The following is a 15,957-nucleotide window of genomic DNA, read 5'->3' as shown; positions in this document are numbered from 1 at the left end:
TCTCCTTCTGGGGCGGTGATGCTTTTTTACTTCCTGGCAAATGCTTCCTCTCCCTGAGATTTCTGACCCTTAGCTATCTTAAGTACCTGTATTATTTGGATATAGGCTGGGAGAAGGAGAAAGAGAGAGACCTGGGGAAACAAGAGACTTCTTGTTAGTATTATACATGACCTAGATTTAAGTGAGCCATGAAGTTTCCTGCCGTCACCTCTGAATCACAGCCTAAACCTCTCAGCCTGCTGTACATCACAGGACTATTATGAGGATAGAATGGGATAACTACTAGGTATGCCACCTTGAGACACTCGGATAAAAAGCGGGTGTTATGTACTGAAGTTCTCACCCTGGGCCAGCAGGGGGATACTGTAGATAGTTCAGGTCCACATATGCAAATAAGGGATCGAAAGTGATGTTCAGTGATTGGATAGTTACAGAAAATGGTTACTGTTGCGTTCTAGTGGAGCTCTATATAAGCAGGCTGGCTGAACCCTTCAGTTCAGTTCTGTTCTAGCCTGTGAATAAACAAGAGCTGTTTGAAGAATCGCTGTGTTGTCTGATATGTTCACCCACAACTTAACAGCGGGGAACCAATGTGATTTTAATAACAAATGTAATGGGCCTTTCAACAGCAGGAAAATGCCTTCATGTTCCAATAGGCTTTTGGGAACCTCACCAAACCTGCTATTTGCCTCCATGTTGTCCCCTTCCTTCCTTCTTCATTTTTTAAACTTGTTCTCTCTTTCTGTGTTGTGCATTTCAAGGGAGGAGTAGAAGATGAGCTTACGCTGTCGGCCTACATCACTGCAGCTCTCCTTGAGTCTGGATTCCTCAGCTCGGTATTTATTTTCTGGTGTTGTCCAGTTAATTTAGTTCAGGATCGAAGAAAGTGCATGTAATAGTAGACTGAGAAGAAATAGTTTAGGCATATAGAAATGGTGGAGAAAGGAGGCCATACAGTGGTACCTTGCAAGACGAAAAACTCGCAAGACGAAAAACTCGCAAGACGAAAGAGTTTTTCGTTTTTTGAGTTGCTTCGAAAGACGAATTTCCCTATGGGCTTGCTTCGCAAGATGAAAACGTCTTGCAAGTTTGTTTCCTTTTGGATTTTCAATGCATTCCTATGGGAAACCGTGCTTCGCAAGACGAAAAATTCGCAAGGCGAAAAAACTCGCAGAACGAATTAATTTCGTCTTGCGAGGCACAACTGTACATGGACTATTGTCCATGTTTCTGTTTTGAATGTCTAGATTGGATGCAGTTACAGATAGGTAGCCGTGTTGGTCTGCCATAGTCAAAATAAAAAAAAATCAGATTCTTCGTATCTGAAGAAGTGTGCATGCACACAAAAGCTCATACCAAGAACTAACTTAGTTGGTCTTTAAGGTGCTACTGGAAGGAATTTTTTTATTTAGATTGGATGCAGTGTGCCTGGAAGAACAGCATAGGATGTTTGCTTGATGTTTTTAACCTGTTTGATGTTTTTTGTGGCATCTGCAAACTCTGACAGAGCCTTTCTCTCCCTCCAACCCAGCATCCAGTGGTCCGAAATGGCCTTTATTGCTTGGAGGCCGGATTAGAAAAGGGAAATCTCACTGTCTATGACCAAGCACTTCTTGCTTACGCCTTTCGCCTAGCTGGTAATAAGCCCAAAGCGGATCTCTTATTGGATGAGCTGATTAAATCGGCTACGAAAGTAGGTGAGTCGCATTTCCCAAAATGTGGACACATTTGACAGAATGAATGACGTGTTGAAACAAGAATGAGCAGTCATGTGAGCAAAATTATATAATGTTGTGGACATTCAGGAGTGCCAACCAGGCTGAGGGCCTTCTCGGTAGTGGCGCCCACCCTGTGGAACGCCCTCCCGTCAGATGCCAAGGAAATAAACAACTACCTGACTTTTAGAAAGCATCTGAAGACAGCCCTGTTTTTAATATTCTGTTGGGAGCTGCCCAGAGTGGCTGGGGAGGCTCGGCCAGAAGGCCGGGATATAAGTAATAAATTTATTATTAGTATTATTATTAGTATTATTAATATTTGTTTATTTATTTTCTTTGCACATAGGCTGGACCCTCCATTACACTCACCAAATAAGACCCAAATTTGCATAAAACCTGCATACACTTTGTCACATACAAATTTGTACCCTTTTTTTCAGGCAGGGGTAGAGCACACAAAAACGAATCAGGAGTCACAAATAATAAGCTGTCCAGCAAACAGAATATCAACAGGTGAAGTAATCCCCAGAATTGTAGTCCCATACTATGAAAGGCTTGCTCAGTTGAATAACTGCCTGCCACATAGTTGATATAGGCATGAGAGCTCTGCTGACCTCTACTGCCAACCCCAAACCATGCAAAGAACTCAGGTTTCATGAGTTGTAACTTGTAAACGAGCCTATGCTACTGTAACTCTTTTATAGAGCTTTTAGGTAGACAATACTGCATTCGTTGAGTGACCAGAAGTGGCATTTCAGATGGATGGGGTCAAAAGTGTCTTAAGATTTACAGCAGTTCTGCTCAGATGCTCACGTTTGGATAAATTCAAGATTTAAATAGTTAAAAAGCAAACAGTGTGTTCATTTGCTGGTGTTATTTATTAATACCTCATAACAGCTACAGCACACCCCCCCCCCATTTTTGAACAAAAGGGATTTGAGATCCCCACTCAGTCATGAAGCTCACTTGCTGTCAATGAATCAGGCACTGTCTCTTCAGCTAACTTGCCTCATGGGCTTCATTGGAAAGTAAAAGGGAAAGGGAAAGAACTGTTATCAGTAAATTGCAGCTAGGAAGGCAACATCATGCGCAATACTGACTCTTTTCTTGAAATTAAAACAACGTCCAAATACTTGTTAAAATATTCAAAAGCTTTAACTTGCAGAAGATATAGCTAAAGAAGGATATATATACACCAATTCCAAGAACCTCCATAACCAGAGAGGGGGTTTATGGGGGCATTCACCCTTCCCTGAATATTGCTGCTATAGTTAATTTAACCAACCCGCCCCCCCCCCCATTCCACTGTTGCATTTCCTTAAGGAAGAAAACAACACATCAAGAGATCATATAACAACACTACTTCAATTGCAAAGCACATAGTGAACATTTCTCTCCATTCCACGCTGTTAAAAACAGCAGCAACAAAAAGTTTGGGCCGCTCAATATATGTTTAAGATTAACTTGTGTAACTGTATATTGGGCGGGGGGGGGGGAAGAGAGAGAGAGAGAGAGAAAGAAGTGATGAGACTAGAAACCGAAGCTGAATAAAGTCCGGTGGTCTCTGTACAGGGGCTTAATGAGGCAGATCTCTGCTTCTGTGATATTTCCCCCCTGGATCTGGAGGAAGAGCATCAGATTCCTGCAAGGAAATATTGGTTTGACCTGCCTCTGGACTGTTTTCTTAGCTTCTCTTTCAATTCTTAGGTGGCTCGTTATATTGGGAGCGTGAGGATAAGCCACCAGCAGAAGAGTCTCCTTCCTTCTACCCTCGTGCCTCATCATTTGAGGTCGAGATAGCTGCCTATGTGCTCCTTGCACTGCTCACCGGAACCACACCAACTCCAGCACAACTGACAACAGCTTCGCAGATTGTCCTTTGGCTTACCAAGCAGCAGAATCCTTATGGAGGCTTCAGCAGCACCCAGGTACAGTAACTCTTGTGCTTTCTTCTTCTAGATTCTTCTAGACCTGTCAGCAGCCTTCGACATGGTTGATCACGAACTCTTGGACCACCGCCTTGCCGACGTGGGGATCCAGGGCACAGTCCTTCAATGGCTGCGCTCGTTTCTCTCCGGTCGGGGACAGAGGGTGGCGCTTGGGGGGGAATTGTCATCCCGCCACTCCTTGGTGTGTGGAGTGCCTCAGGGTGCGATACTCTCCCCGATGCTTTTTAACATCTTTATGCGCCCCCTCGCCCAGCTTGTCCGGAGTTTTGGGCTGGGTTGCCATCAGTATGCCGATGACACCCAACTCTATCTGTTGATGGACGGCCATCCTGACTTGGCCCCAGACACACTGACCAGATGTTTGGAAGCTGTGGCTGGATGGTTACGTGGAAGCCGGTTGAAGTTAAATCCTTCGAAGACAGAGGTCCTCTGGCTGGGACGGGACGATATGGGATTGGGGGGGCAACTCCCATCTCTTGCGGGGGTGCAATTAGTGCCAGCACCGTCTGTTAAGAGTTTGGGTGTAATCTTCGATACCTCCCTCTCTATGGAGGCGCAGATTACAGCTATAACAAAGGCGGCATTTTTTCATCTCCGCCAAGCTAAGCAGTTGGCCCCTTATCTTTCTCGCCCTGACCTAGCCACTGTGATCCACGCGACGGTCACCTCCAGACTGGATTATTGTAACTCGCTCTACGTGGGGCTGCCCTTAAGACTGACCCAGAAACTCCAGCGGGTGCAGAATGCCGCGGCGAGACTCCTTATGGGGTCTTCGCTGCGAGATCACATTCATCCGGTACTATACCAGCTGCACTGGCTCCCGGTGGAGTACAGGATCAGGTTTAAGGTGCTGGTTTTAACCTTTAAAGCCCTATACGGCCTAGGACCCTCGTACCTACGGGACCGCCTCTCCTGGTATGCCCCACAGAGGAACCTACGGTCTGCAAATAAAAACATCCTGAAGGTCCCAGGCCTCAGAGAGGTTAGGCTGGCCTCAACTAGAGCCAGGGCTTTCTCGGCTGCGGCTCCAATCTGGTGGAACGCTCTGTCACAAGAGACTAGGGCCCTGCGGGACCTGACATCTTTCCGCAAGGCCTGCAAGACAGAGTTGTTCCACCAGGCCTTTGGTCAGGGCCCAGCCTGACTCCCTCCTCTGGCAACCTGCACAGAACTTTGCTTAACGGTTGCCATTAAATTGATTTTAATTAATTTTTATAATGAAATGTTTTAGAATGTTGGATTATTTGATTGTTTGATTATTTGTTTGTTGTTAGCCGCCCTGAGCCTGGCTTTGGCTGGGGAGGGCGGGATATAAATAAAATTTATTATTATTATTATTATTGTCCTCCATCACATGGGCTACAGCCAGGGCTCTGTATACTTGACAATAAAATCATTCATATATATATATATATATATATATATATATATATATATGAATAACTCAGAGGAGTTATGAGCTATGCCATGCAGGGTCATCCAAGATGGACAGGTCATAGTGGAGAGTTTTGACTAAATGTGATCCACCTGGAGCAGGAACTGGCAAGCCACTCCAGTATCCCTGCCAAGAAAACTCCATGGATAAAGACAACAACAAATATATATATATATATATATATATATATGCAGTATGCAAATTAAAAGTGAAATGAAAAGAAAAATTAAAATATGATACCTCCCATTTATGGTCCTCTGAGTACCTTGAGGGAAAGGGAGGGTGCAAATATGGGGAATAAAAACAAATTATTCACCAGGAGAAGCTTTTTGAGATTATGCAAATTTGTATTTTAAAATGGATGTAAGAGTTGTTTGTATTGTCTTCTTTAACTGGGGAAATTGCTCCTGGCTTCAGGGAGACAAGGGTCTTCCATATCACCTGCTACATGAGATCATTTTAAACAGGTGGTTCTGGGGAACAAGTATGAAAACGTCTGTGTGCTGGTTTTTTGATTTTGTTTTAGTGAGCATAGGTCATTCTTCAGTTTTTGCTATTTAAATCACTAACTAGCTTAAATAGAATACTGAAGGACCTCAGAAAAAATGCACATTAAGTTTGTGAAATTAAGGCCTCCACCTTGGAAGAGGAGGAAACTGGGAAATGGTGCAAAGACGCAATTTTCCATGGAACAATGCTGTTTTATTGCATACATGTAAAAGGTAAAGGTAAAGGTACCCATGCCCGTACGGGCCAGTCTTGCCAGACTCTAGGGTTGTGCACCCATCTCACTCAAGAGGCCGGGAGCCAGCGCTGTCCGCAGACACTTCCGGGTCACGTGGCCAGCGTGACAAAGCTGCATCTGGCGAGCCAGCACAGCACACGGAAACGCCGTTTACCTTCCCGCCAGTAAGCGGTCCCTATTTATCTACTTGCACCCAGGGGTGCTTTCGAACTGCTAGGTTGGCAGGCGCTGGGACTGAGCAACGGGAGCGCACCCCACCGCAGGGATTCGAACCGCCGACCTTTCGATCGGCAAGCCCTAGGCGCTGAGGCTTTTACCCACAGCGCCACCCGCGTCCCATTGCATACATGAGTGGAGAACAAAACAAGAGTCTACGGGATTTTTTTGTTGATCCTAGACCGGATACAGTAATATCCTTTTTTTGTTTTTGTTTTTTTGTTTATGCATCCATAATCAGGAAAAGAAGAAAGAGATATGTAGATTGCTTTTTTTATTGTGCTGTATCCTGGGGTGGAGGGAGGGCATGCTTTTAGTTGCCAGTGTTGAAAATTTCAATTTAAAGATATTAAAAGATAATAAAGGAACCACTCTGGCCTGTAAGAGAAATTTATAAACCTTTCCTACATAGCATTTGAACAAAGCTTTAAGCATCCTTTCGCTGCCACTATTCTCTTGCAGGACACGGTAGTGGCTATACAAGCTTTGGCTCTGTTCAGCCAATATACTTTCTCTAAGGATGGCCGGAACTCAGTCAGGATCCATTCCAACAAGCCTTTTGAGAGAGTCTTTGAAGTGAACAATGACAATCGCCTATTGCTGCAGCGGACTTCCCTGCCTGACGTTCCGGGGGAGTATACGGTGGAAGTGAATGGCACTGGGTGTGTCTTTACACAGGTAATTGTTGATACACCTTCAGGGCTGTCTTAAGCATATGCAGTGCATATGCAGTGCCGGGGTGCAAAGATCCGCCCGGCATCCCCGTCCCCCCCCCCCAGGTTGTCCAGTCCCAGGTGCGCAAGAGGACGGAGCCAGCCGGCTGCCTCAGCGTCTTGCTAGCTCAGTCGTCCCCGAACTCAAGGCGCAGAGCCACATGCAGCAAAAGAGCCTGCCCAACCGATGGGTGGGCTCTTCCCCAGACTCAACTCTCAGGCCCCAGACTCTCAGCCTGGCACCCCTGAGAGCCCAGCGCCCGGGTGCCCCACACCCCTAGCGCCTATTAAGAGCCAGTGTGGTGTAGTGGTTAAGAGTGGTGGACTCGTAATCTGGTGAACTGGGTTCACTTCCCCGCTCCTCCACATGCAGCTGCTGGGTGGCCTTGGGCCAGTCACACTTCTCTGAAGTCTCTCAGCCTCACTCACCTCACAGAGTGTTTGTTGTGGGGGAGGAAGGGAAAGGAGATTGTTAGCAGCTTTGAGACTCCTTAGGGTAGTGATAAAGCGGGATATCAAATCCAAACTCCTCCTCCTCCTCCTCTTCTTCTTCTTCTTCTTCTTCTTCTTCTTCTTCTATGGGTAAGATGGCCCTGTGCACCTTGCACACTTGCGAAGACGAAAAGGATTTCAAAGGCCATCTTTTGCTATGTGCACATTATTCCTTATGGCACTAGCAAGGGATGGCGGCAGGATTTCCTGAGCCCGGTACACTATATGTGGACTGGGGGCCCTGCTTCACTGGCCTACCCCACAAATCTGTTGATTATGATGTTGTTGTTGTTGTTATTCATAGAATTGTAGAGTTGGAAATGAGCACAAGGGTAATCTAGTCCAACCCCCTGCAATGCAGGGATCTTTTGCCTAACCCACAACCCTGAGATTAAGAGTCTCATAGCGACTGAGCTAAGCAGGCAAGTCATTATGACTAATTTAATTTCTTTACCGCTTTATGTTTTTAAGAGAGAAACCTCAAAGCGGTTTACGACACATTGAAGTATCAAATAAAACGATCCAGAACAGAATGTTACTGAAGAAAGTCAGATATAAAGTATACTTTCAAAGCAACATAATTAACAGGAAACTTATCTTAAAGATTCAGAATAAAACAGAATGTCTCTGTGGACACAAATTCTGCTTGCAAAGCTAATTTGGCTTTGTATGAAAGGATAGGTGGTGGTTGGCAGGAACCAAGCAATACTTCTAGGAACTAAAAGAATCTGCAAAATATGTGGACATAGGTGATAACAAGATACACATGACCACCACAGGCAACAATATCTCTCTCATTTACTATCATTTAAGACTCTAAATAAGCTAGTGACTGTCTTCAAGATTATGCCTTTCACACACATTGTGAAGGCCACATTGCCTTGAGTTTATTTTTTCACTCCCCTGTTTTTTATTCCATGTTTTCTAGACACTTATGAGATACAACGTCCTTCTTCCCAAAAAGTCTTCTGGGTTTTTCCTCTCTGTGCAGACGGCAAACGTCTCTTGTGGAGACACCTTCCAGGCAAAGTTTGCCATTGTCATCACAGCCAGGTACCTTTTTATCAACCTCGTATGCATAGATTGTATGTGTGTGGAAGGGAAAGAAAAAGAGGTGTAACTTAAAACGACAGTTCCAGAGAGACAGAGCAGAATAGTCCTGCGGCTGCGTACCTTCCTATATGTGCTTCTATTGCCAACCTTTTAAAATGGGTTTCAGTTCAGTAGTCTGGCATGTAAACAATAAGCTGGTGAAGGTTGCAGTCCTGTACATTTAGGCCTAAGCTCCATTGATAACAGGTATTTCTGGGTATGAATGCAGAAGGGATAATTACAGGGACTATGAATACGGATGGATATGGACAATATGAGTGTGTTGCTGGAGTAACTGGACATGAGAAGGGGTTAATTTCCTTCATGAGCATAATCACCCCACGGATGATGCTTCACTTCATGAGCATAATCACCCCATGGATGAGCTAATCACAAGTGCAAGATCAGCCAGGCCAGTTGCTATGGTAACGGCCCAGTGCCCCAACTATATCTGTGAATTAATGCATGATGGCTCACTTGCAGAGTCTGTTAGTAGAGTTGTCCAGTGTTACGTCCTGAATTGCTGAAATTATTTAGAGCAAAGGAGGTACTTTGTACTTGTATGTATCTGTATATATCTGTATCTACAAGTTATATATCTCTACGTCCATAACAGTTTTACTGAGCCTTATCTTCTGCAACAGAAAACTATCTGAACCTTTCTCTGCTTCCATGTAGTGACTGGTACAGGGAACAACTTCCACTGTGTGGGTATCTCACCTGAGATTTCCAACATGTGTGTAATTAGCAATTATGACAATGTTTTAGTACCCCTAGGAATTCATCCCAGCATCAGATGTATAGACAGCAGGTCCCTCTGTCGTATGTTAGCTATCTAGCTTCCCACAAACCGCACCCCGGTCCCCAATGGGCAGCTGCTGCCACAGTACTGGAGATTACATTTCCTAGATGTACTGGAGTCGTTACTAGCCAAGTAGGCACGGAATGACAGTGGCCAAGGTATTTGAATCTGAAATTACTGCTCTGAGATGGTAAAGGAGCTCCAAGGCATAGACAGAGTACAAACACGCAATTTGTAAGCAACAGCGTTTTCCCTCTTATCCTCCTGGTGCATTTTACCGCTAAACAATTAAATATATATATTGCACACTGTATCCCAAGATGGCTTTGGTCTAGGGATTCAGATTGACCCAGTCTTCCTTTCCTTTCAGATACACCGGGAAGCGCAATAGTTCCAACATGGCCATCATTGATGTGAAGATGCTTACAGGCTTGGTACCTGACCAGGCATCCCTGCAAAAGGTAAATGTAAAAAGTGGAATGGCTTTGAGGGATAGGATTGTGGGGCATTTAAATTTGCAAACGCATCACCTGCCACAAGAGACGGGAGGCTTCGCCTACTGGCTCCCACCAACCTGGCTATGACTACCAATCAGATAATGTGGCCTGTGTGTCAGACAGCCAAAGGTCCATGCCCACACTAGTCAGCTGTACCCTGTCCCTGCAAAAAATGTCAGTTTTTAGTGCTGAATACTGGGGTGTGGAGCAGTGTGACCTTGAGTTGCTTCCAATGAAGTAAAAGGGGGAATGGCTGACTTTCCTCTATGTAGACCCTCCAAGTGTCCCTATTTTCCAGGGACATCCCTAACTCAGAGAAGCTGTTCCGGTTTCTGATTTGATCCCAGAATGTCCTGTTTTTCCTTAGGATGTCTCTATTTTCATTGGAGAAATGTTGGAGGGTATGGAGTTATCCAACCCCCAAGCCGTCTGAAGGCAATCCTATATAGGGAAGTTTTAAAAATGTTTAATGTTTTATTATGTTTTTATATATGTTGGAAGCTGCTCAGAGTGCTAGGGCAACCCAATAAGATGTGTGGGGTATAAATAGTAAAATTATCATTATAGAATGGGACGTCCCTATTTGCATAAGAGAAATGTTGGAGGGTACGTCCATGCCCCATCTACCTTTGTAGGGTCCTGTGCCCACCTCCATACACAGCATTGCAACAGATTTTACCACCAGAACTGCCCTGGGAAGGAAGCAGTGAAGGTCGCCCATAACCACAATATGTATCTTTGATGACTGTTACATTCAAAGGAAACAGGCTAAGGGGAATAATCCTACAACTATCTGCATCCTGGTCATTGACTGCAGAGAACTGGCTTCTTCAAACATACAATGTGGCTTTTCAACATTCTAAAATGTAACAGACTCCACTTGTTCTCTTTCCTTTTCATAAAGATGATCTATAATACAAATATTTTATTGTTTCATGATGGATGCATGCATCAATATTATTCCAGCAAAATTTATGGATTTCTTACATCTGTATCTGATTCGTCCCATGTTTCCCTTTTGTGTGCGTGTTCTGCTCATGATACGTTAGAAGTCATTCCATACTCCATCTAGTGTGTCTTCAGATGGACAGTGAAGGTTGTCATCTTTCCTGTGCTTCCTTGTTCACAGCTTCGTGATGACAGAATTGTGATGAAGGTGGAAAGCAAAGAAAACCATGTCATCATCTACCTGGACTACGTATGTTCTGCTCAGATCTGCCTCTTGTTTTGTGGAGTATTAACTGCCTACAAGACTAACGATTCCCATTGTGCTTTTATTCCCAGCTCTCATCCAAGGGAATCAGTTTCAGCTTCCTAGTTGCCCAAGACCTTCCAGTTTCAAATCTCAAACCAGCCTCGGTGTTCGTGTATGACTACTATGAAACAGGTAAAGAAAACTAATATGCCATAGAACAGCCTTCCCTCATCTGATGAAATCTAGATTTTTTCGACTGCCAACTGCCTTCATCCCCAACCAGTGACCATTCTGGCTGGGGCTGACGGGAGTTGTAAACTGAGAGAAAACTTTATTCTATACCTAGGCCTTGGACCTTTAACTATCTGTGGCCTTTTAGAAGTGGGTGGGATGTTTTTAATGTATTTATATAGGAGTTTTGCTTCTTTGATGTTTGGTTGTAAGTCACTTTGGGTTGCCTTGGGCAAGATAAAGCAACTAAAAATAATATTAAGAAATAATAATAATAATCCTCTCAAGATTTTATTTTCATTTTTTAAATTGAAAAAAATAACATTAGAAGGCATCAGGTCTGTGTGTGGTAGAATTAATTTGCCATAAAGCACATGGGATGGTCAAATAATCAAATTCCTATTACTTTCTCTGCTACAGATGAAATTGGGATTGCTGAATACAAGTTCCCTTGCCATGCTGAAGATCCTTGAACCCTTTGGATAATCTGGAGAAAGTAAGTTGGAAGACAGGAGCATCAAACTTGGAAACAGAAGTGAGACGATCGTTATCCTATCTGGTGACTGGGGATGGGGAGAAAGGCGGTGAAGAAGATGGTTTCATAGAAAGGATCAAGCAATGGTCTTCTGTGTGTTACAGTTGGTCTTCTCTAAAAGCCATAAAAAGTCTTTACTTTTTCATTTACAGTCATGGAAGGAGTAGACACTCGCTGGCCTCAGAAATTAGAAGTGCTAGAAGACATTCACATCATAGCTTCAGCGCAAAAAAGATGAGGGAATGATTTCACACTCCAGACATCTTTCACTCATAAGGCATCCTTGCAAAGGAATTTCAAAATTGCATGACATTCTGAACCAAAATGTATTAGGAAGTTTGATTCTGTATGTTTAGCATTCAGTCAAGAATAGCATAACATCCTTCTCTGGGAAGGGGAATAGTGGTTGCAGAGTGCCCCTGTTTGCCTCACTGAGGGACAAATTATGGTATATATTTTTTTGTTAGAAGATCAGCAAATTCCCATTTGAGTTATATGAGAACTCTCAGGTGGATGCCATCTGGACTCGGCAATTTGTCAGTTTTCATTTTGTTTATTAGGCCTAAAACTTTATCTCTTGTCACCACCACCTTCCTCAGTTCCTAAGACTAACTTTCTTGCAAAAGTTTTTTCAGGTCCTGGGATCTGCCCTATATCTTCCGTTGTGAAGACAGGTGCAAGGGAAGTTTCCCTCTTCTTGAAAGCAATGTTCTCCTTCTCCGAGACTCTCATTCTCCCTGATAGCAGGGGAGCTATCATTGTGGGAGTGGGGCACAGCTATAATGTCCCCCCAAGGCCTCATCCACCAACCTCTCTGCCTCTCTTAGCTCTTCTAGGTCTGCCACCTTGGCCTTAAGGTAACAAATTTGTTCCTGGAGAGCCAGGAGCTCATTGCACCCTGTACACACTCATGACTTCTGTCAAACAGGGAGATAAGTTGTACATGTGACAGACAATGCAAAACACTGGAAAGCCTTTATGCCCCTACTGGCATTCTAATTGCCTAGTTGTTTTTGTAGTTTAAGTTGCTTTATTTAGAGCTTGGGTTTTCTGTAAGTCAATGAAGGGAGGGGCAGAATGACATGACCTGGCCTCTTCTCTCTTTTCACACACATCTGCTTAACTTGCCTTGCTGCTTTGCCAGGCGGGGTCTCCCTGTAGCTCATGGATCAGGTACCTCACTAGCTTGCTCTAAATTTATACACCACCTGGCTAGTTCCTCCTAGCTGTAGTGTCTGCGTCTCAAAACTAAAGTGATATTTCTGTAGTTTTACTCTGATCATTGTTCCCAAGTGTCATATTTCAGTGTCTAAAACTAAGGCATCAAAGAGTAGCCTATGGAAGTTGAGCCATTCATCGTTTTAAATTGGGTTAATTAATGGTTTATTTTGTTTGTTTCTGCAGGACAAAGTTATGTCATCATGAAAAGATATTCCTCAATTAAGTCTGCAATCATCCTAAGGGAGGTGTTCAGGGAGAATCATATTTGTTAAACTATTAGGTCTTGGAAGAAAATCACTAGAAAATACACCTTTCAACTGAGAGTTCTGCCACTCATTTCAATGAGAGGCTGTTTCATCAGTTCTTTGCAATAAAATCTTGTGATTATGAAGAGTGCCTTGCCTGCTCATTTTAATCTCCAATGCTGATGGTCCAGACTCTGTTTACACTGGGTGGATTATATAAGACCTGGTATAGGATAGCACCCTGGTATAGGATAGTTGGACACAGGTGGCGCTGTGGTCTAAACTGTGGAGCATTTTCGGCTTGCCGATTGGAAGGTCGGCAGTTCAAATCCCTGCGACAGAGTGAGCTCCCATTGCTCAGTCCCAGCTTCTGCCAACCTAACAGTTTGAAAGCACACCAGTGCAAGTAGATAAATAGGTACTGCTGTGGCAGGAAGGTAAATGGCGTTTCCGTACGCTCTGGCTTCTGTCACGGTATCCCGTTGTGCCAGTAGCGATTTAGTCATGCTGGCCACATGACCCGGAAAGCTGTCTGTGGAAAAATGCCGGATTCCTCGGCCTGAAGCGAGATGAGCACCACACCTCATAGTAGCCTTTGACTGGACTTAACCATCCAGGGGCCCTTTACCTTTACCTTTTTTACCTACTACCCACCTTCCTTAACATTTGGTACCCTCCGGACATTCTAGACTATAACTTCCCTGTTCAAACCTCAATTCAGCCACAAATTCATTGGATAGCTTTACCCCAACCCAGTGCTTTTCTTCTAGAAAGAAAAGGTGCCAGTGCTGTGTACCCTTGAGTACCCCCAGAAAAAAGCACTTCCCCAACCTAATATGGAAATCCTGATGGTGGGCTATCTTACAATTTGTGTGAACCACTTGGAGCAAAAAATTTTGCAGCCGACACACAGCCGGCCCAGCCGTTATGTGCGTTGAGGCCAGCACCAGGGGCAGAGGAGCCGGCACTGAATTTGGCCAAGATGTCTCCAATTTCAGGTGAGATTTCATCAGAAAGCAGCGAGATTTCACCTGAAATCTGTCCCAATGCTGGCGCCACTTCTTGAAGGTGGCAGGGCAGGTGACACAGGTGGCAGATGCAGTGGCAGGGCGGTGCTTCCTATTTGGCCTCAAGCAGCGAAATGGGACATGCCTCCCCTGAGCTGATATAAAACCCGACTCCCATCTTGGTTCTGAATGGAGAAAATTCTGATAAGGAGCCAAAGCATTTGACTGACAGGTGAGGCTTTGGGGTCTGGCCTACTGTCTCTTCAGGCCATGCTCTCTGAGAGGCCATGGTGCCGTCACCAGCCACACTAATGGAACACTCTTGCAGGCCTCACAGCCTCCTCCGGCACTGGAGCAGCTACGCAGCATTCCTGGGAAGGGGTCCTGGTGTTCTGGGACTCACAGCTGCTCTCTTGTGAGCACCCGGTATAGCAGAGTAAAAACAGTGCAGACGGAGTTGAGGAGGTATCTGGGCATACCTACTTTATTTCTACTAATTACAGAATAAAGAACATAACAAACACGTATGAGAGGAGCAGCCCTCGTACAGATATCCTGTCTCGTCGCAAGACAGAGCAGAAAGAAAAAATACATCATCAACCTTTATTATGGTCCAGAGACCCAACAAATCATTACAAAGCAATACACAATTCATACAGCCTACCTCCAGGTTAAACAAGCATTTTGTTCAGAATAAAGGGATCATTAGTTCTTGCAGGTTGAGAGGAGTTCCCTACCAGGACAGACTTTGTGTGCTCAAAACATCGATTCCATAAAACATATTTTGTTGCACAGTGCAAAATATGAGCAAGCCAGGGCTGAACTGATATTACCCTTGCTGGTACCTTTCCCGGGAAAATCAGAGGTTCACTATGTCAGGTTCCCATTGGAAGACTGGACAAACGCTAGAACATTAGCAGTGGCAAAGTTTTTATCGGTGGTTGCAAGAAAAAATACAATAGTACCAGAGACAGAAGTCACACAAACTGGCTTCCTTTCTCATGGAACAGAAAGTAAACATGAATCAGATGATCCTTGCAATGGGAGGAGCGAAATGCCACAGCTGCCTTCGAAAAGCAGCATTTCCTCATTTGCTCTGACAACAGTTGACCTCCATAAAGAAGCAAGGGCAGCAACTGACTGAGGAAATGAGGAATTTCTGCTTTAGAAACAGAAACATGACTCTTGTTGTTGCCAGGATGAGTTGATGGAACCATTGAACCACCATACAAATATAAAGGACAGGGCATTTTGTGTTATGGCACCCATACTTCTCTCCATTATAGTCTCACCTTGCCACCCTCACTAAGGCAGCTACAGATTTTGTCCTTCCTCTGCAGACCCCTCCAATCTCAGCTGCGGTTAGAGCATTTTTAATTTGCATCATTTCCTGGACTAGTATGTGCAAATAATAATAATAATAATAATAATAATAATAATAATAATAATTTATTTATACCCGCCCATCTGGCTGAGTTTCCCCAGCCACTCTGGTCGGCTCCCAATAAAGTATTAAAAATACAGCATTAAATATTAAAAACTTCCCTGAACAGGACTGCCTTCAGATGTCTTTCATAATAATAATTTAATAAGCAACAGCTGTGTTTCCTTTCATGAGAACGGCAACAACTTCATAAAACAAAAGCTAACAATTCTGAGTTTCTAGTTCATGACCATAATCTGAGCTTCTTTAGGGGAAATGCTGATTTAAGAAAAAAAGAAGCTAGAATTATGTAGGAGAAAAGCAATTGTTGAGAAGAGGAAGGGGAAGGAGAACCCCGTGCTAAACTTTTGAGCTGCTTGGCGTGAGAAAAGTGCGATATAAAAACGCGAATACGTTATTCATTTAAATCTTATTTATTAA

At 44.0% G+C, this 15,957-nt stretch overlaps 1 protein-coding gene across 2 annotated transcripts in view; it reads left to right on the top strand.

The window, feature by feature from the left end:
* Positions 1-13,234, top strand: part of LOC308466683 (ovostatin-like) — a 54,485-nt gene extending 41,251 nt beyond the window's left edge. For both annotated transcript variants that reach the window (XM_080987701.1, XM_080987702.1), the window contains 10 exons: positions 762-836; positions 1,532-1,697; positions 3,426-3,646; positions 6,526-6,741; positions 8,197-8,321; positions 9,533-9,623; positions 10,789-10,857; positions 10,944-11,046; positions 11,506-11,581; positions 13,025-13,234. In XM_080987701.1, the coding sequence (XP_080843827.1) occupies positions 762-836; positions 1,532-1,697; positions 3,426-3,646; positions 6,526-6,741; positions 8,197-8,321; positions 9,533-9,623; positions 10,789-10,857; positions 10,944-11,046; positions 11,506-11,558 (1,119 nt within the window). In that variant the 3' untranslated portion in view covers positions 11,559-11,581; positions 13,025-13,234. The remainder of the gene's footprint in view (positions 1-761; positions 837-1,531; positions 1,698-3,425; positions 3,647-6,525; positions 6,742-8,196; positions 8,322-9,532; positions 9,624-10,788; positions 10,858-10,943; positions 11,047-11,505; positions 11,582-13,024) is intronic.
* The last annotated feature ends 2,723 nt before the right edge of the window (positions 13,235-15,957 follow it).

The sequence above is a fragment of the Podarcis pityusensis genome (assembly GCF_964106645.2).
Source record: "Podarcis pityusensis genome assembly, chromosome: 17".
Taxonomy (NCBI): Eukaryota; Metazoa; Chordata; class Lepidosauria; order Squamata; family Lacertidae; genus Podarcis; species Podarcis pityusensis.
This window is presented reverse-complemented; position numbering and strand designations above follow the sequence as displayed.